At 36.4% G+C, this 27,845-nt stretch overlaps 1 protein-coding gene across 1 annotated transcript in view; it reads left to right on the forward strand.

Moving 5' to 3' along the window:
* Nucleotides 1-27,845, forward strand: part of cwc22 (CWC22 spliceosome associated protein homolog) — a 45,981-nt gene that overhangs the window by 14,875 nt on the left and 3,261 nt on the right. The window contains exons 7-20 of the mRNA XM_067408598.1: nt 629-757; nt 1,978-2,146; nt 2,230-2,283; nt 2,393-2,528; nt 2,618-2,824; nt 3,958-4,020; nt 5,014-5,112; nt 7,809-7,893; nt 14,118-14,178; nt 26,106-26,183; nt 26,481-26,633; nt 26,803-26,930; nt 27,039-27,140; nt 27,220-27,428. Coding sequence (XP_067264699.1) covers nt 629-757; nt 1,978-2,146; nt 2,230-2,283; nt 2,393-2,528; nt 2,618-2,824; nt 3,958-4,020; nt 5,014-5,112; nt 7,809-7,893; nt 14,118-14,178; nt 26,106-26,183; nt 26,481-26,633; nt 26,803-26,930; nt 27,039-27,140; nt 27,220-27,428 — 1,673 coding nt within the window. The remainder of the gene's footprint in view (nt 1-628; nt 758-1,977; nt 2,147-2,229; nt 2,284-2,392; nt 2,529-2,617; nt 2,825-3,957; nt 4,021-5,013; nt 5,113-7,808; nt 7,894-14,117; nt 14,179-26,105; nt 26,184-26,480; nt 26,634-26,802; nt 26,931-27,038; nt 27,141-27,219; nt 27,429-27,845) is intronic.

A 27,845-nucleotide genomic window follows, 5' to 3' on the forward strand; every position in this document is an offset into this window, starting at 1 on the left:
TAATAAGCAGCGATCATCAGTTAAGATAGGTGGTCTGTGTTGATCCATCTTGAATTATATTGATTTTGAAGTCTTTTCAGACATTGTGATAAGAATAGATTGTGATGTATTGATGGTGGGAAACGCATCCACATGAATTCAATGAAGGGGTCGATTAAATTTCCTCATGCAAAGGAATAGAGGTCACCAGCCAGGAAATATAGAGGTGTCCCTGAGGGATGTGGGATATCTATAGCTGGAGTAGAGCGCTGCCCTGTGCTTGAGGCCAGACACTGGAGGATAGGTGATAGAGACAATACATCAGAGATCAGTCTCAAGAGCAGCTAAGGGCAGGAAATTAGATTGAGTCTCCAAGAAGACTCCAAAACTCCTTACCATCAGCATTTTCCATGCTGTTTCGTGTTGAAGTACAGACTGGAAAGCAAACAGCATTGAGGGTTTTGTCCTGCTATTACAGTTGTGAAAACTGTGACCTTTTAAAATGGTCTATTATGGGGCATGAAAGACAAGTATTAGAAAATCAACATTACTACTGTGTTAACAGACTGAAAGTGTCTCCTTCAAGAGACACAGCATCATGGGATCATTGGAGTTGGTTTTTCATTCATTCTCCTCTTTTATTCCACAGTTTGGAGTATCAGAGGATGAGCTGGGAAGCCCTGAAGAAGTCCATCAATGGTCTGATCAACAAAGTGAACGTTTCCAACATTGCCAACATTATTCAAGAGCTGCTGCAGGAGAATATTGTGAGGGGAAGGTAAAGACTACAGATCTTGTGCTTTACTGACCTATGGCTTGCTTTGTTCCTAGTGTGCTGTCTGCATAGGCAGTGTTTAAAGACATAATAGGCACAATCCCAGTTTGAAGTCTAAGCATTATGCTACCTCCTAAGAAATCTTAATTTGGCCAAATGCTCAATCCCATAATTCATGTGACAAGTGCAATGGACTAAAATCTATCCAAAATGACAAATGTATAAAGAAAGTCTCGGTTATAGGTATTATATGGCCAAAAAAAGTCACTGTTTGGATTTAAATGGGCAAATACTTAAGACTCTATGGCTGGATCATTATTGCAGTGATTATTATGTTTCTAGCATGTTAAATGTTTGGCAACAGTTCTTCTAACCCTAATTGATGGAGAGTGTAGATTTTCATTTCTTAAACAACCATGTAGAAAGACACATCATGGCCATATTCCAATGTCAAGATTCATCAGGCTCAAATTGTGATTGGTTGAGAGCGGGAGCATAAAGAATCATTTTCACACATGAATGGGCACCTCTGAGTCCAGACCTTAAATTGAAAGTCGTTAGGATGTGCTGGAGGAGACTATACAGAGTGCTTGACTTAACATTTATTTCATCAAGAGATGCATCAGTTTTTGGTCAAGATGTTGTTGACAATGCAAGAGTCGAGAACTTTGTAAATATGGCCATGATGTGTCTTCCTGCATGGTGGTTTAAGAAATGAAAAGCTACACACTCCATCAATTAGGGTTAGAAGAACTGTTCCCAAACATATAACATGCTAGAAACATAATAATCACTGCAGTAATGATCCAGTCATGGACTCTTAAGTATTTACCTTGGATTTAAACCCAAACAGACTTTTTTTTTTTTTTGCCAGACAACGTATTATTAAATACAGAAAAGTGTCAAATCTAAATTCTTCAATTTAATTACTATTACTGACTTTTTACACTCTGTATAACTCATTCAGTAGTGAAAAATATTGATAAAAACAATTCAGTGCAATTTAAATGGTTTATTTTACACAACATGCACTATTTTTCAAAATATTTTTTTCAAACATACTGGAAAAACTGTAATATTGTTAAAAATATTAAAATTTAAAATAACTGTTTTCTATTTTATTATATTTTAAAATGTTCCCTGCCTACACAGGGATGCTCACTATGCTTTTAAACGCCACATATGTTTGACATTGATAATGGACCTGGTGTGTGTCTCTCCAGGGGTCTTCTGGCCAGGTCTACACTTCAGGCCCAAGCTGCCTCTCCCATCTTCACCCATGTGTACGCTGCTGTGGTGGCCATCATCAACTCCAAGTTTCCTCAGATCGGAGAACTTATCCTCAAGAGACTTATCCTCAATTTCCGGAAAGGTTACAGGAGGAATGATAAAGTAAGCCTTTAGGAAGCTGGCTATTGGTTTCTAAATGGAGCACTGATTTAAATAATAGTCTAATTTTTCTTGTACCTTTTCAGCAACAATGTCTCACAGCATCCAAATTTGTGGCTCATCTCATCAACCAGAATGTGGTATGTGCTTCTGGAACTTTAACAGATTTTGTTTAGACTGTAGAGTAGTAGTGTTTAAATGTATTTATGTGTTATTTAAATGTATTATTGTACTGTCTTTGTCCAAAAGGCACATGAAGTCCTGTGCCTGGAGATGTTAACCCTGCTGTTGGAAAGACCCACTGATGACAGTGTGGAGGTTGCCATCAGCTTTCTAAAAGAGTGTGGTCTCAAATTGACAGAGGTCTCTCCCAGAGGCATCAATGGTACATTCTTAACTATTTTTCTTAGTTATCATTATTAAATGGATGATTTTTATCTTGCGTTATATCTACACTCTCATTTTTTTTTCCAGCCATCTTTGAACGTCTGAGGAACATCTTGCATGAGTCAGAGATAGATAAGCGTGTACAGTACATGATTGAGGTGATGTTTGCCATCAGGAAGGATGGGTTTAAGGACCACCCCATTGTCCCAGACGGGCTTGACCTAGTGGAGGAAGAGGACCAGTTCACACACATGCTTCCTCTGGAGGATGATTACAACACAGAGGACATCCTAAGTAAGATCAGCCGCACTTATTCATGCCATTTTAGAGTGTTTAAACCTTTTCGCTTTCTTCATATAAGGAGTGGGAATGAATGGATGACTAATTTGAGATTTTATATTTCAGGAAAAACTGATTTAAGATTTTTAAATTCCGCTGATTTGATATATTTGGGAATTTTTTGTTAAATAAATATCATAATTTTATAAATATTAAAAATAATAGTTTTTTATAATAAAGTACTTGTTTGAAAATTCTGTAAACTGTACATTTGACGTTTTTAGCAACCACTGATTTGAGATTGCAATAAACTACTGATTTTTGATTTCAATAAAGTATCAATTTGAAGTTTAAGGAATAGGAATTCTGTTACTGCCATTCAAAAGTTTGGGATTGGTAAGATTTTTTTCAGGATTCTTTGTTGAATAGAAAGAGCAGCATTTATTTGAAATGGAATTTTTTTGTAATATTATAAATGTCTTTACTGTCACTTTTGATCAATTTAATGCATCCTTTCTGAATAAAAGTATTCATTTCTTATAAAAAGATCTTACGGATCCCAAACTTTTAGTTTTAATTCTTAACCGTGTCAGTCATGATGAAACATGCTTTAAGCTTTTTAATTCAAAATTGTTCCTGCTTTCATCATTGCCACTGAAGGTGTTGATTGAGTACGATTCACTACCTCACTCACCTTACCTGCCAGGCCTTAATTTCTCATGTTTAGCAGCTAATTACCTTGATACAATCATAATGGATGACTTCCTTCTCTCTAAAGCCACCCACAAGGGAACTCATGCTCTCAAACCAGAGGCTGCAGTCCCTGCTCTGTCTGTGTGTAATTGAGGGTTTTGCTTTCTCAGTTCTCATATTTAGCCGCTGTCTGTACTGATGTTTACGGATAAGCATCTTTTTCGAGGCTTCTGAGACAAAGTGTGCTAATTGAAAATCCATACAAGCAGGCCTTCGGGAAGCATGAACAGCTATTATCACATTAAGCTCTTTTTATGTAATACGACTAATACACAGCAAATTTTTCTTTATGGGTAATTGCCTCTGATTACATCTCATTGGCACTGACATAATTGCTGCAAAACGTGTAATTGCAAACGAATGTCTGCTTTACATCAACAATATTCCTTTTGCAGATGTCTTCAAGTTGGATCCCAACTTCCTGGAGAATGAGGAGAAGTACAAAACAATTAAACGGGGTAAGTTAATGACACGTTTGCTATATGCATTTTCCGTTCTTCTAATTACCGCCTATTAAAAGAAATGCCCTCTGATGCACCATCTCTGCTAGCGCATTTGAATTTTAATTGTGTACTAATTGTACAATGGACTGGAGACAGCCATATGGTACAGGAAGCTGAAATGGTGGCCCTTGATTGCAACAATTGGAGATGCTTGTTCTCTGATGCGGAGATGATTACTCCATTTATGGCTTGAGAAGCAAAGCTAATGGAATCCTTCAGCAGTGGAGAAAGTGACAGAACATAGTTATGACCTAAGATGCCAACAGGGGACCTGGGCAAAGACAAGAGCGTGTTTGTCTTGTCACTTTTTCCTAAAGTCAAATTCAAATGAATCGCAAGTAGGATGAAATTTTAATTGATAGAGACTTATACAGCACTGGAGTTTTCTACAGTATAATGCAACTTCTGGCTCTGTATTAAAGACAAATAAACTGTGATGAAGTCTGATCAACATTGCAGCTTATTGTGCCCCAGAACCATTCAGTTAGTTAGAAAGACCAAGGTTTTAAAAATAAAGTTGTTCGCAAAAACAAACTATACTGAGCTATAAATGTGCAGTCAGTTTGATTGTAATTAATTTTTCGTAGTTTCAATGCTTGATAATCTGATTTAATTCATATATGTAGTGTAGGAACAGTTTGTGGTGCCAAAACCAAATTCAAACTAAATACAAATATAAAAAATAGCCATTTTCAAAATTACCAATGAAATTAAAGCTATTTAAGCACCATTAAAATGAATTAAAACTCAATTGAATTTGTAAACCAAAATACAAAGCAAAATGAAACTCTAGTAGTAATCCTGCATCTGACCACATATGAAGTTACCAACCATAGTTTTTTTGTGTTTTTGTGTGTTGTTTAATAATTAAAAGTATTTAAATTATTTTAAAGATTGCAAGTTAGAAAAAAAACCCTGTAATTGATCTGTCTTGTTTTCATACTTCAGAAATTCTTGACGAAGGAAGCAGCGATTCTGGCGATGACGCTGGTGGGAGTGGAGATGAAGATGATGATGAGGAAGATGAAGAGGAGGCAGCTGGGGAAGGTATTTATTTTAAATATTCATAATGTGTCACATGCTTTACCGTATACTTAGAGAAAAATGGGCACTTTTGAATTAATATTGAGTTACAATATGACTGAGTGTTGGTGGCGCTATCCTCATTCTTGAGCCTTGGTCTTATGCGAGTGTGGGGACAATGCTTTGCATTAGTTCTCCTAGATAATCCTGCTCATATGGGGCCAGATTTACAGTGGCATGAAAAAGTATGTGAACCACTTGCAGAAAAAATGAGAATTATTTTAATAAAATAATAGAGATCATACAAAATGCATGTTATTTTTTGTTTAGTACTGTCCTGAGTAAGATATTTTACATAAAAGATGTTTGCATTTAGTTCACAAGACAAAACAATTATTTAATTAATTTAATTAATAAACTGAATTTATTAAAAATAACCCCATTCATAAGTATGTGAACTCTTTTTGCGTCAAAAAAACTACTGAGCTCTGCTTATTTGCGTCTCAACGCTAATTTGCACTGCTCTTGTTAGATTGCATTGGTCATTATGTAAATTATTTGACTTTGTCTGTGTTTTTTAATTAGCGCGTCAGTAGTAGATGGTGCACAAAACTTGCCACTCCCATTGGTGCATTTGTGGAATTGTGCTCTCACTTTAATTTGCCCCCTTTAGTAAATCTGGCCCATGGTCTCTTGGGTCCTTGTGTTGAGGAAGACTGTATAAAACACTATGGCCATCAGGAAACTGCCTGTTCCAGAGTGTAGCACATTGTGTTTCAGGCATTAAATAGATCATATCTTTTTCCCTCCCTAAGGTCCACTAACATTTTTTCTTGCACTTAAAACAGTCGTAATTTAGTTTTAGGCCAAAAAATACTCTACGGAAGAATGCAAATGCAGATTATTGGGTAATCCAGTGTCCTAATAGCCTATTTTGGGAATTTTCAGATGTTAAAAATAGAGAAAAAGGTTTCATCTAACTTTCTTGTTTTCTTTTGGGGATGTTGATGATGATTTTAGTATCTATAGCCCTAACCTTAACGGGACTAGTTTTTATGGAGGATGTTAAAGAAATTTGTTTCACAGGTGCAAATTACCTAGTTTTTCGGCAAACTCAACAGTCCTCTAAGAAATCTAATCCCATCCGAATGTCTGTGATTGCCAGTATTGTATTATGCTTGTGCTTCTCTTCAGGTTTTTTTTAACCTACCTGAGCTACCGTTTGTGCAGCAATCTTTCACAAGTATTTCATTAAAAAACATATCCATCATACATGATGCACGCAAACACAGCAGATGACCTTCTGTTACACCCATGTCTAGAAACACACTCCCACCTCTGTAATAAACACAGAGGTGTTAGTTCCGTCCAAATCAGTAAATGAAAAATCGGATGTTGAATTGATAAGAATTGTAACTCAAACATTGTTTAGGAAACTAGTCCCAAACAATAGGGCTATTGATATACTATTGCCCTGTTGGGACGGTATTTGTTTCTCATCGGGAGGTAAGGTATTTTCAACATTTTCAGTGGCTAGTCTGTGATTTTATTGCTGTCCGAATCCACAATGTCAGTGTTTTTCTCTCAACGCCTGCATAAAAATCCTCGGCTGAATTACCTACTGGCCAAGGTTGTGTGTTAATTTAAATTTTCCATCCGGATCCACAGTTTACAAGAGCAGATCAATTCAAAATTCACCATTTAAATCCTTTTTGACCACTGTGGGATACCGTATGATAACTGTTGTGGTTCACTCTATTTTGCATGCATTTGACATATTTACATTTTCATTACTGAAATGCTGGGAAGTATTTACAAGAACATTATTTCATCACTGAAAGGAGCAAGAGGGAAAAAAAATCCTTATAATATTTGAAATGGGCCGTTACAGCAATACCATTTTACAATGTATTATATACAATTATATACATTAAAAATGTAAACCAAGCAGCTTTGTTTACCTCATGTAAATAAGGCTGCATTAACTTATTTCTGCTAATTTCCATATTTTTAAAATTACATCCATCATTTTGAAATAAAATGCAATAGCTTGTCTATCTTCCTATTTTTAAACTGGGGATTAAAATAATCGCATAATTATTTTCCTTTTATTGAATTAAATATGAATTTATTCATATTATAACAAGCATATGACATTTTATTTACAGCAGACAATCATGCGAACACGTGAGCAGCGCGTTCCTGGGTCTTAGGATCACTAAACTCGCTCCTCCACCGTTTTATCACATTTTTTTATTAGTTTTTTTAATGTCTATATAGTATTTATAAATTATTAGTTGTGAGTTATTTTAGTACTTCAACTTAAAAATGTGAAATGTTGCCTTTGTAACTAGCTGAAATAACATAAGTTTAATATTTTATTTCAGTTAAGGTTGGCAAAAAATGTTTTGTCATTTGCCAAACACGTCTCATTGACTATAATGTAAGGGTTCAAGTACTCTTTTATTGAGAGCAGGCGGTGTAATCTGTGTCTCTCTTTGCTGTTCATTTTTTTCGTTCCTCTGATCAGATGTGCTTAGCTCTGTTAATTGCTTCATCAAAAAGACTGTGAGCCTGTGAATTAAAATAACTCTGCAAAGAACAAGTACTATTGACCTCTGGAGGGAGACATATCATATGACAAAAACTTCAGCCAGCCTGTTTTATCTTTTTGGCCCTCTTTCCTGTTGAACTTTGATGTTTTTCTTCTCTTTATTTAGAACAAGAGAAAGTCACCATTTTCGACCAGACAGAGGTGAACTTGGTCGCGTTCCGTCGAACGATTTACCTCGCCATCCAGTCAAGGTGAGTGTGTGCGGTGCGTCATGTGATCTAGTGCTACTCTGTCGTCTTCCTTGCTTCCGTCAGCAGAAAGGGAGCAGCTCTAAAAGCCACCAGAAATAGTCTGTGCTTGTTTTGGCTGGAATTGAAAAACAACCTACATTTGAGATCCCATGAGTGAGAGATGAGGCTGTTTTTTCTTGTTTTTTGAGAGCAAAGCTCCTGAAAGCCCTGAGGGCCCCAGCATGCAGATTGAATTAATAACATCTCAGATTAGTTGTTATTAATTGAATTTCACCGGCACGGAGCAGCAGAAGTGCCATCACAGATCAGCTGTGGTGAAAGACTTCAAAATTAGTTATCCTTTAAAATCAAGAGTGTTTGAAAACTGTTTAAACAACAATTCAGGGTCTGTTTGACGACAGTAGGAGGAAGGCAGAGTCTATTTCCCCTGGCATCATAGGACCGTTTCACAGTATTACTGTCCTCATGGACATGGAGCTGGAGTTTTCAGCTTTTTGATGATATTTAATATATATATCTTGATATTGGTATTTGGGTTGTTGATGCATAACATGTCCATGAGCATTTTTTAATCATCAAAAATCAGTTTTTATTATTAATTTATGGTATTTAATAATAAAAAAAAAAATATATATATATATATATATATATATATATATATATATATATATATATATATATATATATATATATATATATATATATATATATATATATATATATATATTTTAACAAACAATTATTGCCCGATACTGATATTTGTCACTTCCTCTCTCAAAATGGATAGTATTTTGATCATGTTTTAAAAAAGCAAAGTTCAAAAACACCTGCATTAAAATATACTAGCAGGTTTATTACTGCATCATCAAATAATTTTTAATGAACATGGATTGGATCCATTTAACATTCAGCAGGCCTACATATAGACAACAGAACAAAGATACATATGAAATAAACAGTACTTTTTAGGTAGGTTTAGTAGTTCTGAGGTGAAGAAATGAAAGTAAACAAATGTAAAATAACACTTCATATTATTTACTGTATAAATTATATATATATTAATCCTTATTTATTGTAACAGACTTTTTGATTGATCTTCTAATTTGTTTTGATACACAGTTTAATATTTTTTGTAAGTTTAAATATGTATGAGATCTCCTTTACTAAGGCGGGACTCTTATTTTGATGGGTTTTCTCATCTACAGAGCTAAAAGGGTAATGGAGAGCATGCAGTTCTTCAGAGATAATTTGTTGATTTAAAGTTTGTCAGTTAATTAAGCACCCACCGAAAAGGCATAAGATCTGTATTTTATTTGTTTACTGTTAGTTGTAATAAGTGTTTTGAGTAATTCACTGTATGTGGATGATAATGCGATGGAGATAGTTTAATGTGCACTTCTTGTGCTCTGTATTGTTTAGCTTTTGTAGTGAAATTAACTTATTAAAACATCAGTAAAGTTTTAGTCATCATTCGGATGGGGTCCGCTAAACTTGTGAAAGTTACAGAAGTTATTTAGTCAAGAATAGTGTTCGATCTTTTGTTATTTGATTAGCATTAAAGCGCAGACAGCAGCGCTAGGATTACACAATAGTCATTATACAGTTCAGCGCCTTCACGCAGTTAATTAATAACCCATCGGTTTGTTATATCGGCCTTTTTCCTTCTACAGCCGATATGCAGATGGTTGTAAATTGAGCAAAAATCGGCTGATAAATATTGGCGGCCGATACATCGGTGCATCGCTAATAAATAAATAAATATATATGTGTATATTTTTCTCTGAGTTATTTTATTAACCTTACTTTGATGTTATAAGTTAACAGATGTTATATAAAACTTAGTCTTGTCAACATTTTGTTTTTGTGTTCATTGAGATATTGTTTAAAATGTTACTTTTCAAAGGGGGTGTACTCATTTATGCTGAGCACTGTATATGTGAGCATTTATAAAATGCGAATCAGAGTTCAGTTCACTCACATGGACCGTTTAAACTGATTGATGTAAATGAATTGAACTTACAAACTTCACCTCTGAGTGCTATTTTGGCTACTGAAGTTTAAATTAGTGACGCTATTACAACATCTGACTTCACTCTCTCTAAATGGTGAGTCTTGAGACAGGGAACATTTGTGAAACTAGCTAAATGAGCCTTAAGGAAAAGTAATGGTTGAATAAAAAGTCGAATTCAACATGAATATTCATGTATCCTCAGCAGGCACTAGGTCACACTCTGCTGTGAGTGTGTTTATGGCACTGGACTCCCAGGCAGCCTCACAGCTTCCCTTTTCACTTTTATTGTCCTGAAGCTTTAAAAAGGCTTCCATCACGGAGAATGCTTGAAAGCACAAAACCTTTCAGCTCCTCAGGGCTGACGAGCACTCACACGTCAAAGATACAGCAGAGGCTTTTTTATGTATTTAGAACTTAGCGGTCAAAAACAGGCTTTGTATGCATACTAACTTAATTTAACCTGTTTTTCATTAAGTGCATGCACTCTGTATTTGATCACAGCTGTGCGGTACCATGTCTAACACAACATGCGGCTGTGACGACGCTTCATTCATTCAGTTGCTGTATATGTAACAAGTCTTTAAATATTTCACCAGCTGGGAGTCAACTGGCTTCCTTAATGTCTTTAAACTTGCCTGCTGGCAGCTGGATTCACCTCTTAAAACAAACCTGGTGTCTCACAGCGCTCTACTGCTACTCTGTGTGGGGTCGCCCAGTGCTGCCCTCTCTCTGAGTGCAGAAAGAGGGCAGAGATGAAAGAGAGAGGCACTACAATGCTTCTCTCTTTCCCTTTCTACAAACTGCCTTTGAGGTCAGGATGAAACTGATTTGGCCCACAAATCCCCCGCCCGGAGGCAAGGCGAGGCTCGTGTATGGACAGGAAAAAGTATGACCCAGTAGGAAATTAGATTAACCCAGCTATTTTTCTGTTGAAATCAAGTGTGTTCGTTTTGTGGCACAAGCCTGTGATTCCCATAGTGGGGTTTTCTTTCTTTTTATATAAAGAGGAGAGGAAATGATGGGGAGAGAGAAGAAAACAACCTCTGTAAGTTTGGCCATTTTTAAACTGTATAATCTACTGTTGAAACAATTTTTATTTTTATTTTTTAAGGAAATTACTTTTATTTAACTTGGACGCATTAAATTGATCAAAATATTTGGTGCGCAAGAAACATTTCTTATCAATGCTGAAAAAAGTGACTAATATTTTTGTGGAAACATACTTTTTTTCCACAGTGTTTTGATGAATAGAAAGTTCAAAAGAACAGCATTTATTTAAAGGGGACATATTAAAATCGGACTTGTCCGTGTTTAAGTACTATAATCCAGTCCTCGGTGCATCTACCATCCCAGAAAAAAGAACAACCCAGTAACTTTGTTTTGGCAAGGCTTTCTATGCAAGCATGTGAACAAACGAGCCGCTCAGATTTCGCTACCCTAGTGATGCAAGATGGGGACCTTATTATAATATTATTGCCCCTAACTTCTACCTGAGTCTCTCCATTAGTGTCCGACTCCAGTTTGAACAATGTAAGGCTGAACACCGCTACTGACAATCGTCATTTTGGCTGCGTGAGATTCTCCAGCTTTGTTGTTGTTGAGCAACCGAAGCGCGAGCTGTTAAAGCTCCGTCCTCTTCTTGAAAGCGGGCAGGGAGCAGCAGCTCATTTGCATTTAAAGGGACAAACAAAAATGGTGTGTTTTTGCTCACACCCAAATAGGGGTAAATTTGACAAGCTATAATAAATGATCAGTGGGGTATTTTTAGCTGAAACTTCAGACATTCTGGACACCAGAGATATATGTAATAATAATGTAATGTAATATAATATAATATAATATAATATATATAATTTTTTTTTTTAGTATGTATATTTATAACACTATTCTTAGTATTATATTACCTTTGCATCAAATTACAAAAAAATAGATAATGCTGCTGTGAGGGTGTTTCTAATACGGTGGCTGTGGAAGTGACGTTTTTTTTTTCTTTGTGAAAAGGGTCTATTATTACATCATGTGAAAAGGCGCATAATAGGTTCTCTTTAAAAATAGAAATCTGTCACTTTTGATCAATTTATTACATCCTTGCTGAATAAAAGTATTAATTTTCATTCAAAAAAACAAAAACAAATCATATCTTAAATTATTTGAACAATAGTGTATGACCAGGAAGTAATGTTCCATTAACTGGTCATTTTTTTTAAAGGGATAGTTAACGATTTCTGTCATCCTTTACTCAATTTAATACATCTTTGCTGAATAAAAATATTAATTGAATTCTTTAAAAAAATAAAATCTTACTGTTCTCAAGCTTTTGAATAGTAGTGTATGACCAAGGAATAGTCATTAAGTAATTTATTTAAAGGATAGTTCACCTAAAAATGAAGTTTGTGTCATCATTCAGTTACCCTCATGTCGTTCCAAATCTGTAAGACTTATTTTCTTCAATAAAATACAAAAGATATTTTGAAGAACATTGGTAACCAAACGGTGTTGGTTACCACTGACATCCATTGTATGGACCAAAAAAACCAAAAAAAAACCATGACATTTCTCAAAATATCCATAGAAGACTGTCATAGTTTTGGAACGACATGAGGGTGACAGTGTTGACAGTGTTGTTTGATTCAGTGATGCTCAGTGTAGAGTGCTGTACTCACTGTGTACTGCTGAACTGTCCTGTCTTTCGGTTGATGTGAATAGGGACTGTGTTGAGTGACATTTATATGGATTTTATCCTAGGGGCTCACTGTGCACCATGGGACCTGTAGTGTCAAAACTAGCCACCACGTCTCTCTCTTTTTGGCTGCCCTTGCCCTTTGAAGTGGGCATGGCACAGCATTCAAACAGTAAAGAAGTAGAGCAGACTGAACTTTATTTAGAACAGAAATAAAATAGTCACAGAGATTCTAGTTTGGTCAGACTTAACCACACTTCCACTCTGTAAACTAAAACATTCAGCTGAGTTTGTTTCTCATTCTGTTTTAGTTAATGAGCAGGAGAGATTTGTATCTGCGGGCGTCACATGACTGTGTTAGTCAGCAGATTGTGAAACTAACTGATAGATGCTGAATTGTGGCAGAAATGTCTGAAAGAGGTGTGATGCTCATGACCAGTGCTTTAGTTTGCTTTCCACTGACGGCATTGAACGACTCTGGTCCAAACAAACCCTATTTAATTAAAATGCCAGTACTGAGTTAAACATAATGTGTATAGCACATACATGGAATTTATATTTTGTTTTATTTTCTTGTCATCTGGGGGGAAAAAAGGAAGAGGAAACAGCGATCTGTCTCGCCATATTAAAGTGCGCCAAAACAGAATTTGTTTGAATTTCATAATAAGTGGACAGAATTTGAAATCTGTTTTATATCAAAAGTAACAAACCACAAAGCTTGTTGCAATTTATTGGATGAACTGCAATGTTATGTTCATCAACTGAAAACAGACTAGACTAAAACATTGCTTCTTGGGATTTAAGAATTGATATTGTTTCATAAAAAAGAATTATTAAAATCATGATTTTTAAACCATATAAATCTCTACCTATTTATTTTATTAGTTTGAGACCTGTTTCTCAAGTCATCTTGACTGGTTCATTATATAGAGCTTTTCGTGTAAATCGCAATACCCTGCTGGACACAATACAAACACCTTTCTGTTTCATGGTACCCAGTTGTTCTCATCACATTGAATCATCACATTCAATTTAGATTGCAAATTCACAGTTCAGCTATAATATGTCTTTGTCCATGCTGCTACAGATCCAGCAGCTCCACAGTAACTTTTGCCCAAAATGTGTCCAAATATGCTTCAAAGCAAGAGAATCTTGAGCTGACCTTAAATGAAGCACTGGAGAGCCAACCCAATCCCAGGACAGGCAAAAGATTAAGATAGAAAGCCTCATTTCTACTTAGAGTGAACATGTTTTGTAATTTCTTTTGAGTTTTAGGGCTGTATTATTATTCTGATCATGGTGTTAACCTCGTTAACCTTCAACAGATGATGCCTCCTGGTGCTGTGATAGTTTTGCTTAAATTTAATGGAGTCTGGTTCATATTTAATAAATTGCATTTGATTTATTATATGGTGCAGTTGCATGTAATATATTAAAATTATATGCATATCATGGGATCTGGTTAAACTCTGTGTTAAATTTCATTAGCACATGAAATGCAGAAGGTGACGTTTTCATGTTTTTTCTTCACAGCTTGGACTTCGAAGAATGCGCCCACAAGTTGATAAAAATGGATTTCCCAGAGAGCCAGACGGTACGTAAATAAACGCTGTTCTCTCTAAAATCCTGCAGATCTGTGTTGCTTTTCGTGTCCCTGCACACAGCTGTTTATCGGAAGCTTTTAACTTCATCTAAATATTTGTTTTCAGTCTCAGAGGTAATTTGTGCCTTTGTGGTCACTTGGGAAGCATTTGTCATCTTAATATCCTTGTTTTGCAGTTTCACAGTGGGGAAAAATGGGCTGTTTTGGTTAATCACAACTGGGTGTTCCCTTCTGTTTTAACTGATCAAATGCCTTTCTCCAGAAATGGCCCGTTTGTGATTGTCACCCTGCTGTTTTACGAATTAAACTGGAATTCAGTGCCAGCAGCTCATCAGTTTGATGGAAAGTCCTGTATTTGTCAGCACCTGCCTGACGTTATTGTATTTGTGGCATAAGTGCTGGACTAGGGCCTGGTAGTATGTTGAAAATTCACGATTATGACACGGTCACCTTTTTATGCATTTTAGCATTGGTGTCTGTTATTACAGTTTTAGCAATTGCAGCTCTTTCTTGGATGTTGGAAGTTTTCTGTGGTCTGTTTTTGTTGAAACGTGGTCTTCAAGGGGCTCTCTTTTTTTGTTCACAACTTGTACTATACTGTTATACAACCTAGAGAATAAAAAGGTAATTGTTTTTTCCTCTGTATTACTTTATATACAGTGCTTAACAAATTATTAGACCACCACCTAATGTAAGGTTTGTGCACAGCTGCCCTAAACTAACATTATTGGTAATTACCAAAATCATTTTTATGTTTCTAATGGTTAATCCACACCAGTATGTTTAAGCTCTTTAGTCACAGTAGTGTTTCTAATGCTAAAATATAATTATTGTTGGGATTTAATGGTTTCAAAGATAGATCACACAAACATTTCATCAAATGAAGTCTTTGGGAACAACTAGAAACTATTTGGAAGTCAATAACAACAGAGACTGGAAAAGTACATAAAAACAATGCCAGCAAGATTGCAAGCTGTTATCAAGGCCAAAGGAGGCCATACAAAATAATTTAACCGATTACACAGTTGTGCACAGCCGTGAGCGCTCTCCACAAAGGACATTTGAGCATTTAAAAGCAGCCGTCTGTCAGTGAGTGAGTTTCGTGTATTAAATATATAGGCCTGTTGCATTCCAAATAGATGATTGATTTTTTTTTTTTTTCCTCCCACCCCCTATCTGCAATGGAGCAAAATTATGTTCCCTCTGTTTAATGAAAAAATCACTCCTTTAAGCCGTTTCAGATCAAATATACAAATATCGAGCTATATATCAAATGGCTGATGAATATTGAGATAGATGTGTTTTTAGCCATTTCTTCAAGCCCTATTTTGAACACATTGGTTTTCTTGGCTCTGTTAATCAGTCCGTTTGACCTTTTAAGAGAGATGAGGGTGATAACCGGATTCAATCCCATGGGTCCTCTCTGCCTTCTTATTCCAAATATGGACTGTCTTGTTTAGCTTGTGCAGTACAGATAAGTCTGTATGTTGTCCCTGGAGCATATATGTAATGTCAACAACATTCACGGCGGGGTTCATTATATGTTTGCCACTTTTGAAATGACTTCCACTAAGACGAACTGTATCAAATAAGATTGTAAAAAGTCCCGAAATAGAATAGAGCCCCTTAACCCCCACCGCCACATCTGCTGCTTTTGGCCATTTGAGAAAAGAGCCACTGAGGTGCACAAGATGGAAACATTGTGTTTGCAGGCCTGAGGGAGATTGTGTAACAAGGGTAGCATCCTACAAATGTCTTCTTTATCACTTCGCTCCAGTCCTCCGCACAGGCTCAGGAGCAGGTCAGGAAGGGAAAGAGGCATATACTTTCTCCCCAGCATACAAACATATGTCAGCTGTGCTGTAGGTGACATCACTACAGCCTATTATCACCTCCAAATTAATCTGGGATGTCTGGCTCAAATTTTATTTTTTTTTTTTCCCTTGCCAATATTTTAACACATCAACGGTTGTAAATGTATTTAATTTTGTAAATTTAAAAATAAATATTTATTTTTAATTATTTATATATTTATGCAATTAGAATATTGTATTCATACTACTGTATATAATATATTTTTCTGTATTATATATTACATATATTTAGACTATTGTTTAAAATTATTTTAATCAGATTTTTTTTTGCTGGTTTCTGTACATTGTTTACACAGAAACAAACATTAAGCAAACTGACAATGCTGTTTCATTGAGCTAATAATGCAGCCTATAAATGATTTAAATCAAGAATCAATACATGTATAAATGATTACCTCATTGCAAGGAAGTGCTCGTTTTTGCCAGTTTGTTGGTGGTGTGTCGTTCTCAGATCTCTCTCTGAAGCCAGAACTGGCAGAACATGGCTCACATCCAGACCTACCACAGTCCTCTGCGTCATCACACACACACACACACATACATGCGCACACACACCTGAGCCTGCTTCAAACCCCCCAGTGTCTGTGCAACATGAGGAAACACGTCAACTACTCTGGTTTCCTTAACATCACTGTTTGATAAATAAGTTATTATTGGAACTAGACATCTGAAACTGGGAATCTGAAAGTTTGGCCAGGGTATCATTTAGCCAATTAAGTGTACACTTTTATAGGCATCTCAATGACATTAACGTATAATGTAACATAAAACGTATAATTTTGGACTGATTTGATAATGTCAGCCTGATTTCTTTTTAGTTGTATGATTGATGTACTGTGGGGCATTTATCTTTAAAGGCCTTTAATGAGAAACAATAAAAGCAGTCCCTCGTGTAGAGCTTGTTTTAACATTGCAGTATGCGCTGTTTCTTTCACACATATGGGTTCACGTCCTTGGAACCCACTGCGTTTTGTCCCTCTTGAGTTGTCGTACCAGAATAAACTGTCCTTGAGTCTTTGGTTATTGCTGTTTCTGCCCAGTGATCTGGCTTTGCTCCTAAATGCAGGGTTCTTACAGTCATGGAAAACTTGGAAATGTAAGGGAATTTTAAAATGGTTTTCCAGGCCTGCAAAAGTAATTGGATAATCAAGTCTTGAAAGGCCTGGAAATGTATGCAGTAAAAATAAATAGGTAAACAAACAATAGATAAATATATATATAATTTTCTTTATTTCTTTATTTATCTAGATTTCCTTTTTTAAAATATTGCACAGGTGTGAGCGAATCATTCTTTTGAGTATCTTGAAGTGGTCCTAAGTCCATCTGAAAGATTAATTTGTGATTTTCGTCTTTGATTTTTGATCTTTGAATTTTTAGTTATTTTTTAATCTTTCGTTTGTTCAAGTTGATGTTCATTTGTTTGTTCAAGTTGACGTTCGTTCGTTTAAGTTGACATTCGTTCGTTCAAGTTGACATTAATTCGTTTGTTCAAGTTGACGTTCATTCATTTGTTCAAGTTGACATTAATTCGTTCCTTCAAGTTGACATTCTTTCGTTTGTTCAAGTTGATGTTCATTTGTTTGTTAAAGTTGACATTCTTTCATTCGTTCAAGTTGACGTTCGTTCGTTCAAGTTGACATTTGTTCATTCAAGTTGACGTTTGTTCAATTACACATTTTGTTCATTCAATTTGACATTCATAAATGTGGGAAATTCAAACAAAACACCCCATTTGCCCAACATTCATAGCTATAATTCCAAGATGAACATTTGTGGTGAACATTTTCTGTCATTAATAAGATAAGGAAGAACTCTTCTGTTTTATGAAAATCCCTCTGGATGGGTCATTAGCTGTTGCATCTTTTAAAGATGGCTATAAAAAGGTGGAATGTTGCTTTAAATTCCGTACAGCTGCTGCTGATTGGCAGGTGTTTCTGTTAGGGTGGAGATTGTTTATAGCCTGCAACAAGTAATCTACCATGTGTTTGGTTTCCAGTTTCCACACAAGACATTGACAACAGCATTACAGAGCCAAAGGCCGACATAAAACTCATTTGGAATTGGAACTCCCATCATTCTCAAAGTTCTACACATCCTTTGACCATTGTGCATTTATTAACTGTTTGTCCAATTTGTTGGTTGTATGCATCAGTTATCACTGAGATTGTATAGTACCCACAGCTTCATTTAACATATGTTACATATGTTATGTTTTCTATTTGCAATATTTCCACTAAAATCAAAGCAACATGGGTCTAGACATTAGTCAGAGAAGACACCATTCTTAATTTAACACAGTTGTAAATGAGGCTGAGTATTAAGTATTTCGAACTGTTGTTTAAAAATATTGAACATACACTACACTTCAAATGTTAGGGTTGGTAAGACTTTACTTTTTTTTTTTTTTTTTATTCTCTTGTGCTCACCAAATCTGCATTTATTTAATCAAAAATACAGTAAAAACAGTAATGTTGTGAAATTATTGCAACATTATTAATGTCTTTGTCACTTTTGATCAATTTCACCCCAAACTTTTCAGCAGTACTGTATGTCTTCTAGAAAACATGGGTTGTTAAAACTAGGAAGCCTCATTATTATTCACACCACATTAAATATGCTGTCTACTCTGACTGAGGTCCCTGAAGCTGAGATGATTCACTGTTATTCAGCCGTCAGTTTATAGGGATCATTTAATACTTCACCCTCAGAAAAGTGAAGGCCAAAGCCTGGCATGTGAAAATATAAATAGTTTAACTTGCTGTGCTGATGTTTACATTGAAATGTCAAGGGCAGAAAGGATTGAAAATATTACAGCCAGTCTCATAATTTCTGTGTCGACACATCACAGTTTCCCCTTCAGAACAGGATTGTAAAATGTTTCATAGTGCGCACTTTCAACAAGGTTCAAGCGAAATTTAGCAAAGGCAATGACAATTGATGCGGAGCAGCCGCTGTCTGGCAGTGGAGTTGATGGCGCGATTATTAGTCTTGTGAGCAATAAACACATCACAAGTGCGGAATGAATCATGGGACTTCACAGATGGGCCTGTTCATTATTCAGCCACATTTCTGCCTCCGCCCGTCTCAGCCACATGGAGTACAAACGTATGGATTGAGTGCATTGGACTGAATCACAACTGCGCTCAGTTAGCGGATAGATAATTCAGCTGCATGAAACACTAATCGAAAGATGATTCATTTCACAGAGCTTCTGCTGCCATTGTCTTTGTCGCTGAGTGAGAATGCATTAAGTGCAGAGAGAGATATGGATGACTGTTCATTTTGATTATTCGGTGTGTCTTGTAGCATTTATAACTAGTTTTCCTCTGTCTGTTTTCATTTCCTATAATTGCCTTGGATTATCTCTACATGAAGAAAGTCCTTTCTTTTTTTCTTTTTTGAAAATCAGAACAGTGTTGAATCTCCTGATACTCATGAGAGTAAATAAATTCTTTACACATTAGTTAACGTTAGTTAGCCTAATGCATCACATTTCTTACAGTACCTTTGTTGATGTTAGTTTTAAAAATTGTTGTTAATGTTAGCTCGGGTCAATCAAATAATATTAACAAAGTTACATTTTAATAATTTATTTAATGTTAAAGGTAATAAATGTTTACCAGAATTTTCTACTGTTAATTCATGTGAGCTATTGTAGTTAACTAATGTTAGCAAACGGAACCTTATTGTAAAGTGTTGCCAAATTCTTATGTTTTCATAAAAATAAATAAATAAAAAGAAAACAAGATGTGTGTTTGCCAGGTCATTGCTATGTGGTTGACTGGCTGTTGTAGGTGGTTGCTTACTAGTTAAGTCCATTCTCAAATGTCTGTGGTGTTCTGTTACCCATTTTATTTTACCTCTGGTGGAAATACTAAGTCTAGTCACTTAGAAAAGTGATAGAACACCTCAACTTCAAAGGGATAGTTGACCCAAAAATGAAAATTCTGTTATTTACTCACCCTCAAGTTGTTTCAAACCTGTATGAATTTCATTGTTCTGCTGAACACAATATTTTGAAGAATGCCAGTTGAATGCACATTGACTTTCATAGTATTTTTTTTTTTCTTTTTTTTTTTTCTCTCTTTCTATACTGTGGAAGTCAGTGGGGTCCATCAACTGTTTGGTGACCCATATTCTTCAAAATATATGGCAAACAGGACATTTTTTTTAGCAGGCGTTACTCTAGTCTTCACATGATCATTCTGAAATCATTCTAATGTGCTGAATTGGTGCTCAAGAAACATTTTTTATTAATGTTGAAAACAGTTGTACTGCTTAATATTTATTGTGGAAACAGTGACACATTCGCTTCGTAGGAAGTTCAAGGACAGCATTTATTTAGAAATAGAAATCTTTTGTAACGTTATAAACGTCTTTACTCTCACCTTTGATCAATTTAACGCACCCTTGCTGAGTAAAAGTATTTATTTCTTTCCAAAAAAAGAAAATGAACTGACTCTGAACTAATAGCTAGAGTTAAGGCCCCGATATACTTAGAACAGAATCGAAGGATGAACTGATGTAACGTCATTTTGAACAAAATCAGGCCAAAACAAAGTTCGTTTGGAGTTTGTTTTGGAAGTTCGAAACAGCTTGCCAAAGCATCGGCTGGTAAACACCTTCAGACTACCATTGGTCCGTGGCCATTACGTAAGGAAGGTGTGCGCTTTTCACTCTGAAAATCTTTTCCTCTTTTAATTTCTCCTCTCGAGTCCGTAGAAGTCAGATGTCCCAGAGTGAAAACATGACCACTAGAGAGCTGCTTTATAGTAGAAGACAAATTTGTACTTCTGATGAAATGAGAGACTATTTTTCATGTTTAATAAGGTAAAGCTGCTTGATTTTAAGCAATCTATTTTTTAAAGTGTTATAAATGCGATGTGTATAAACTCCCAGTGCCATATTACAGAGCTTGTGCAAACAAACTTATGATCAGATGCTTTTATTATGCTTTATTAAAAAATCCTTGCTAGTTTCTCAATTTTGTTATTTATTTTGTTACTGAGAGGAAAGCACGCAACATTTTTACATATTCGTCTAACCGTCACTATCAGCAGTGTGGGTGGCGTCAGATGTTCGATTACAGTATATCGCTGCTCACGTATTCGAACTTCGATTAACCCCTAATCGAAGAACGAAAAAGAACTTTGCTTGAAGTATATCGGGGCCTTTAGGGGATGTCTTCCGCAGATTCGAAGTATGAGCAAAACCAATTTCACAATTTTCAATACCACAGCAAATGTAAATAACATGCAGCTGCAAAGCAGAAATTCTTTTGAAAGATAGAATTTGTGCAGATATGCATGGGAGTGTTTGAAAGAAGTTGGGGGTACCAAATTGTGATTATGTTACTGATACCATTGGGAAAACTGGTATCATTTTATTTTATTTTTTTCTTGTTAGATCGACATGGTATCGGTGTGTCTGTGCTTTTGGCATCCTTATGAGATTGCATGCCACATTTATTCAGCATGTGCAGAGTATATTCCACACCCGATATACTGGGGGTAATGGAAAATACATTTCTCTTGCACAGTGCTCTTCACCTCCTTGGAGTTATTGATTGAATCTTCCAGTGTGTTCTTTACATGGCATATCTTCAGCATGAATTTCTTTTGCCTGTCCCACAGAGGTTATATGCGTAAAACTTGGGCCGTACTCATCCACGTAGAAAGAAGGTTGTCATGCTGAACCCAGTGCACTTAGCAAATGCTGTTCTGTGTCTGACCGAGTTCACTCAATGTCCCACTGGTGCTAGTGATTCAGTGGAGCCGGGCTGTTTGTGAGGTTTCAGCTTCTAATTTTTTGATAGTTGGGTTTTAGCAAAAGAAGTGATAAAAGTTTAATTTTTTCTCTCTCTCTCTCAATATAGAAGTTTTATTGTGTTGTGGATATACTGGAGGTAAGTGGTTATTGATTGTCTGGGTGTGAGTCTGGGTTTCAGTCCTTGTGCTGTTTGTTCGATCTGACAGCGCTGCCAATTTTTCTTCAAAGGAAATGAAATAGGTTGGCATGGATTTGAAGTGTCTTCAAATGGTTAAAGCCCTTTATTTGTTTCTTTATGTTCTTCATGTTCTTCTGCTTTAATAAAAGTAAATGGCATTTCATCATTTCTTTTTCATCAGTCTTTGCTGAGCAGATGGCTGGTCATCTGTGGCAACAGTCTTGCTGTGCACGATTATAGATTTCACATCACGGATGATCTCCTGCACTCTCTTCATCTCATGTTGCTTTTTAAAAATTACTAGTCTGCAGCTTCATGTCAATCACAATCCATCCATCATTCTGTAGTTCCTCTAGCTATAATGTATCCAAGCAGTCGAAGCAGAGTGGGATGAGATGTTGCACTTACAGCTCGACTGGACCGCAGGTGCAAAGAGGGAAGTGCTAAAATGGCTGTTTTGAGCATGTAATCCCTCTGGTTTGCTCTGTGGGTAGGCTCGCCGCAAAGGGTCACTATGGGATTCCAACCCTTTGGGCTGAAGAGATTTACCGATATCTCCCTTGATAGAATCTCTCAAGCTCCAACATGGTTTTTCTGCTTGAGGCAACAGGGATGATACTAATGAGCGAATCAGGAAGTGATTCACCAATGCCGAAGCCTGGATTTCTGCACCTGCTTGGTCTGCTGCGCAGTAATGCTGCTGGTGTCCTAGAGCAGTTTAATTAACAGGGATTTCCCTGTTCGTACATGAGGATCAGGTATTAGCAGAGTCAGAGAACCGTAGTCGGATATCCTCTAGAACTGAAAGCTTTGCTGACAACTTTATTACCAAATTTTGAGATACTCAGGCTTAAAGAAAGAGTTTACTAAAAAAAAAAAAAAAAAAAAAATCATTGTTTACTATTTCTCTGGTTGTAAGTTTGGGGTCAGTAAGATGATGATGATGATGATTATTATTATTATTTAAAAAAATTAATACATGTTAAGCAATGGTGCTTTAAATTGATCAAATGTGACGGTAAAGGCTTTTGCACCAAAAATTTCAGTTTTTTGGGGGTGTTTTTTACTTTCTGTTCACCAGAATAGAATAGAATCAGAATCCTGAAAAAGTATCACAGTTTCCACAGATATTAAGCAGTACAACTGTTTTCAACACTGATAATAATAATAATAAATGTTTCTTGAGCAACAAATCAGCATTTTAACATGATTTCTGAAGGATCATGTGACGCTGTAGTCTGGAGTAATGATCCTGTATCACAGGAATAAATTACAATTTAAAATATATTGAAATAGAAAACAGTTATTTTAAATTGTAATAATATTTCAGAATATTACAGTTTTTACTGTATTTTTAATCAAATAAATACAGCCTTTGTGAATGAGAACTTTTTTTTATAGGTTTAAAGGGTTAGTTCACCCAAACATGAAAATTGTCATTAATTACTCACCCTTATGTCGTTCCAAACCCATAAGACCTTCGTTCATCAGTGCAGCCCTTCTGTGTTCTACGTCAGAACGGCGACTCATTATTGGCCAACACTATTCACGTGAGCTCTCTGTCAACTGCGTATGACAACAGTTCAAACTGTTAAATAAAGTAGTTGTTTTTTTGTTTTTGTACACAAAAAGTATTCTCGTTGCCTCATAACATTTAAGGTTGAACCACTGTAGTCACATATACTATTTTATCGATGACTTTAATACCTTTCTGGACCTCAAAAGGTGCAATGATGTTGATGCCTATGTGTGGTTCAGCACCCCTCGGATTTCATCAAAAATATCTTAATTTGTGTTCCTAAGATGAAAGGTCTGATGGGTTTGGGACGACATGAGGGTGAGTAAAAAAATGACAGAAATTTCATTTTGGGGTGAACTAACTTGTTAATATGATATGAGATCCCAAACTTTTTTTTTTTTTTTTTTTTTTTTCCTGCAGGATATGTAGTGTGATCTTTGCCATACAACAAATATAAATTGGGGTCTTTGTCAAGGTCCAAAAATGACAAAATGCAACCTGAAAGTATGAAAGTCTTCTGAAATTGAAGTCATGATTTATAAAAAATCATCCCCTTTACTGTAATTCACATCACATTCGCGTTTCTCGAAAGTGAAGTTGTCACATTAGGTTTGACTTTTGACTGAACTTTTCCTTTATTCTAATGATATTGCTTGAAAGAGAGAAAAGGTGATCAGTAATTGAGCACAGCCTGTAGGATTTCAGCTCCCTGAAATATATAAATGAGAGACTAGTGCCGTAGGGCTGAGCCACCTATCTGCTATGCACCTTTTTGCAAACTGTCCTTTGATCAGAACACCTTACCGTCACACCTGGCACATCAGGCTCGCTGCCTGCAGGCACCTGTTAGAAGAGTCAGAAATCATCTCATCAGGGCTTAACACAATCTCAACTGTTCCTCAAGTGCTCAGTACTTTATCTGCCCGGACACTGTTCATGATAGTCAGTGGAGGTGAATTTTAGACCTCTATGTTTTCAGCTTCAGCTCTAATTTGGTGCCAGACTGCAGCCTGTTGGGGAGTTTTAAATTGTAAATTGCATGAAAAAAATAAATTGCAAGTCATAATCTTGAGCTTCCTGGTGAATATATGAGGTAGATCGTGAAATCAATAGGCTTATGCAGTGTTATTGGGTATAAGTAGAGAAGTACTGTAGCTCTTGAAGCTGTATCCATGCAGTAAGATGAGATGTTACACCTACTGTGTGTGAGGGGCCGTGGAGCTCAGCTGAGCCGCAGGTGTGAAGTGGGAAATGCTAAATGGTTGTTTGAAGCATAGAATCTTGCCTGTTTCCTGTGAGGGGAGGAATGGGCATCTGTAGGTAGGATCACAGCAAGGCCAGGCATGAGGAAGGGCTCGCTAAGGGATTTCAGAGAATTACCTGACATCACCTCAACTGAATCCGTAAATGCAGATATTGGATACGAGTTGTGTCACTCTCATTCTGCTCCACACCCGTAAGACCTTTGTTCATCTTCGGAACACAAATTGAGATTTTTTTTTTTCTAATTGATGGCTCAATGAGGCCTCCATTGACAGCAAGATCATTAACAAATGCCCAAAAATGTACTAAAGACATGTTTAAAACAGGTCATGTGACTACAGTGGTTCAACCTTAATGTTATGAAGTGATGAGAATATGTTTTGTGCTCCAGAACAAACAAACAAACAACAAACAAAAATATTCAGCAATATCCAGTGATGGACGATTTCAAAACACTGCTTCATGAAGCTTCGAAGCTTTATGAATCTTTTGGTTTGAATAAGTGGTTTGGAGCGTGTATCAAACTGCCGCCCACAGTCACACCGCCCAGTAGTGAACCATTGAAATTTCGAAACACTAACGACGTAACGAAGACTCGTTTACTGAAATCACATGACTTTGGCAGTTTGATTCGCTTTGAACCACTGATTTGAAACAAAAGATTCATAAAGCTTTGCAGCTAAGATTTGATAGCTTTATTATTAAATAGTTTTTCTTTTCAGTTCACGAAACTTCTTAATGATTAATCCGTATCTCAAGTGCTCAATACTTCATGTGCCTAGATCAGGGGTGTCCAATCCTACTCCTGGAGGGTCACTGTCCTGCAGAGATAAACTCCAACCCCAATTAAACACACCTGAACCAGCTGATCAAGGTCTCACTAAGCATACTAGAAAGATCCAGGCAGATGTGTTAAAGCAAGTTAGAGCTAAACTCTGCAGGACAGTGGCCTTCCAGGACCGAGTTTGGACACCCATGGCCTAGATTGAAGTCCACTGTTTCAGATATCCAGCGCACTGAAGGAAAGAGCCTTGAGATTTTATCAGGTCTGTTTTAGATCATCACATCTAACGCATTAAGGTTTAATTTGTCAAATTGATCGCGAGCTTGTCTGTCGCTCTGTCTGTCTCAGAATCCTAGGCTCTTTGGTGAAGATATGAGGTTATGAAATCAATACACATTAGTGGAGAAGTGCTGAGAATGGATGATCAGCTCCACACCTTTATTTTGTTTCTTTAAAGTGCAAAAAGCTGCTGCTCAGTCTGTGTTTTGAGAGATTTTTTTTTTTCTCATGTGCATCTGTTTCTCTCCACAGAAAGAGTTGTGCAACATGATCCTGGACTGTTGTGCCCAGCAAAGAACATACGAGAAGTTTTTCGGTCTCCTAGCTGGGGTGAGCATGTCTTTCCCTCTGTCACTGTTATCCTGTGTTCACATCATCTTTTTAGCTTTGTTCTATTTTATTGTTTTGTATTTTATTGTAGGTTCATTTTTAAATTATTTATTGGTTTGTTTGTTTTGATTTTGTTTTTAATAAATGTATTTATAGATTCCAACATGATGCAAAGAAGCATTATTCTCTCTTGGATTTATGAATATTTCAAATGACATGCACCTCATTGGCAATATTGGTGCGAAATTGCAACAGTTGTTTTTGTTTCTCCATCTGATATTTTCATAATTTATGTAGAGGTTTTGCCTGCTGAAGAAAGAATACATGGAGAGTTTTGAGGCCATCTTCCAGGAGCAGTATGAAACCATCCACCGGCTTGAAACCAACAAACTTCGTAACGTTGCTCGAATGTTTGCTCATCTCCTCTACACAGACTCTGTTCCATGGAGTGTGAGTTACTTTTATTGCTTCCTTCTTTACATTCACCACGTCAGCGTTTAGACATGGCTTATAAACTAATGCATCCTGCAAGCTGTAATTACATTTTAGGCAACAACACATCAATACGGCCAGACATATTATTGGTTTCCTGATACAGTAAAACAGTGTTTTCTCTCAGGTCCTTGAATGCGTTAAAATGAGCGAAGACACGACGACATCCTCCAGTCGAATCTTTGTGAAGATTTTGTTCCAGGAACTTTGCGCTTACATGGGTTTGCCAAAACTGAACGAGAGACTGAAAGACATGTAAGTGCTTTTCTTTGTGTACTGTGCTGTTTTATTGAATAAAACGAATCGATGATAAACTTTATAATGAAGCTGTTTAATGGACCATTTAATTTATTTATTCCTCAGGACTCTTCAGCCTTTCTTCGAGGGTCTGTTCCCACGTGACAACCCGAGGAACACAAGATTTGCCATCAATTTCTTCACATCTATCGGTCTTGGAGGACTGACGTAAGAACCTGTGAAACCTCTCTTGTTGGGTCGGCTTCAGTTATGAACTAATGCTCATCAAACCGTTTTTTTCTTTCAGGGATGAGCTGAGAGAACATCTGAAGAACGCTCCTAAGATGATCATGACCCAGAATCAGGATGTGGAGTCATCTGATTCTTCCTCCTCTTCCTCTTCCTCTTCAGACTCCTCCTCATCTTCAGATTCTTCATCTGACAGTGACAGCAGCGACAGCGACTCGGGCTCGTCCAGCGACTCAGACTCCTCCTCCAGCAGTGACAGCTCTTCAGGTATCAAAACACTATACATAAAAATATATATCATTTTTGGAATAATTGAGGTAATTAAAGTCATTAAAGGTGCCCTAGAACGTTCTTACACAAGATGTAATATAAGTCAAAGGTGTCCCCTGAATGTGTCTGTGAAGTTTCAGCTTAAAATACCCCAAAGATTTTTTTTTTTTTAAAACTGCCTATTTTGAGGCATCATTAAATATGCGGCAATTCAGGCTGTGGCCCCTTTAAATCCTCACGCTCCCCGCCCCCAAACTATAATACAGTGCATAAACAAAGTTTACACAGCTAATATAACCCTTAAATGGATCTTTACAAAATGTTCGTCATGCATACTGCATGCATGCATTTGATCATGTGAGTATAGTATTTATTTGGATGTTTACATTTGATTCTGAATGAGTTTGATGGTGC

The sequence above is a fragment of the Chanodichthys erythropterus genome, chromosome 14, assembly GCF_024489055.1.
Source record: "Chanodichthys erythropterus isolate Z2021 chromosome 14, ASM2448905v1, whole genome shotgun sequence".
Classification (NCBI taxonomy): domain Eukaryota; kingdom Metazoa; phylum Chordata; class Actinopteri; order Cypriniformes; family Xenocyprididae; genus Chanodichthys; species Chanodichthys erythropterus.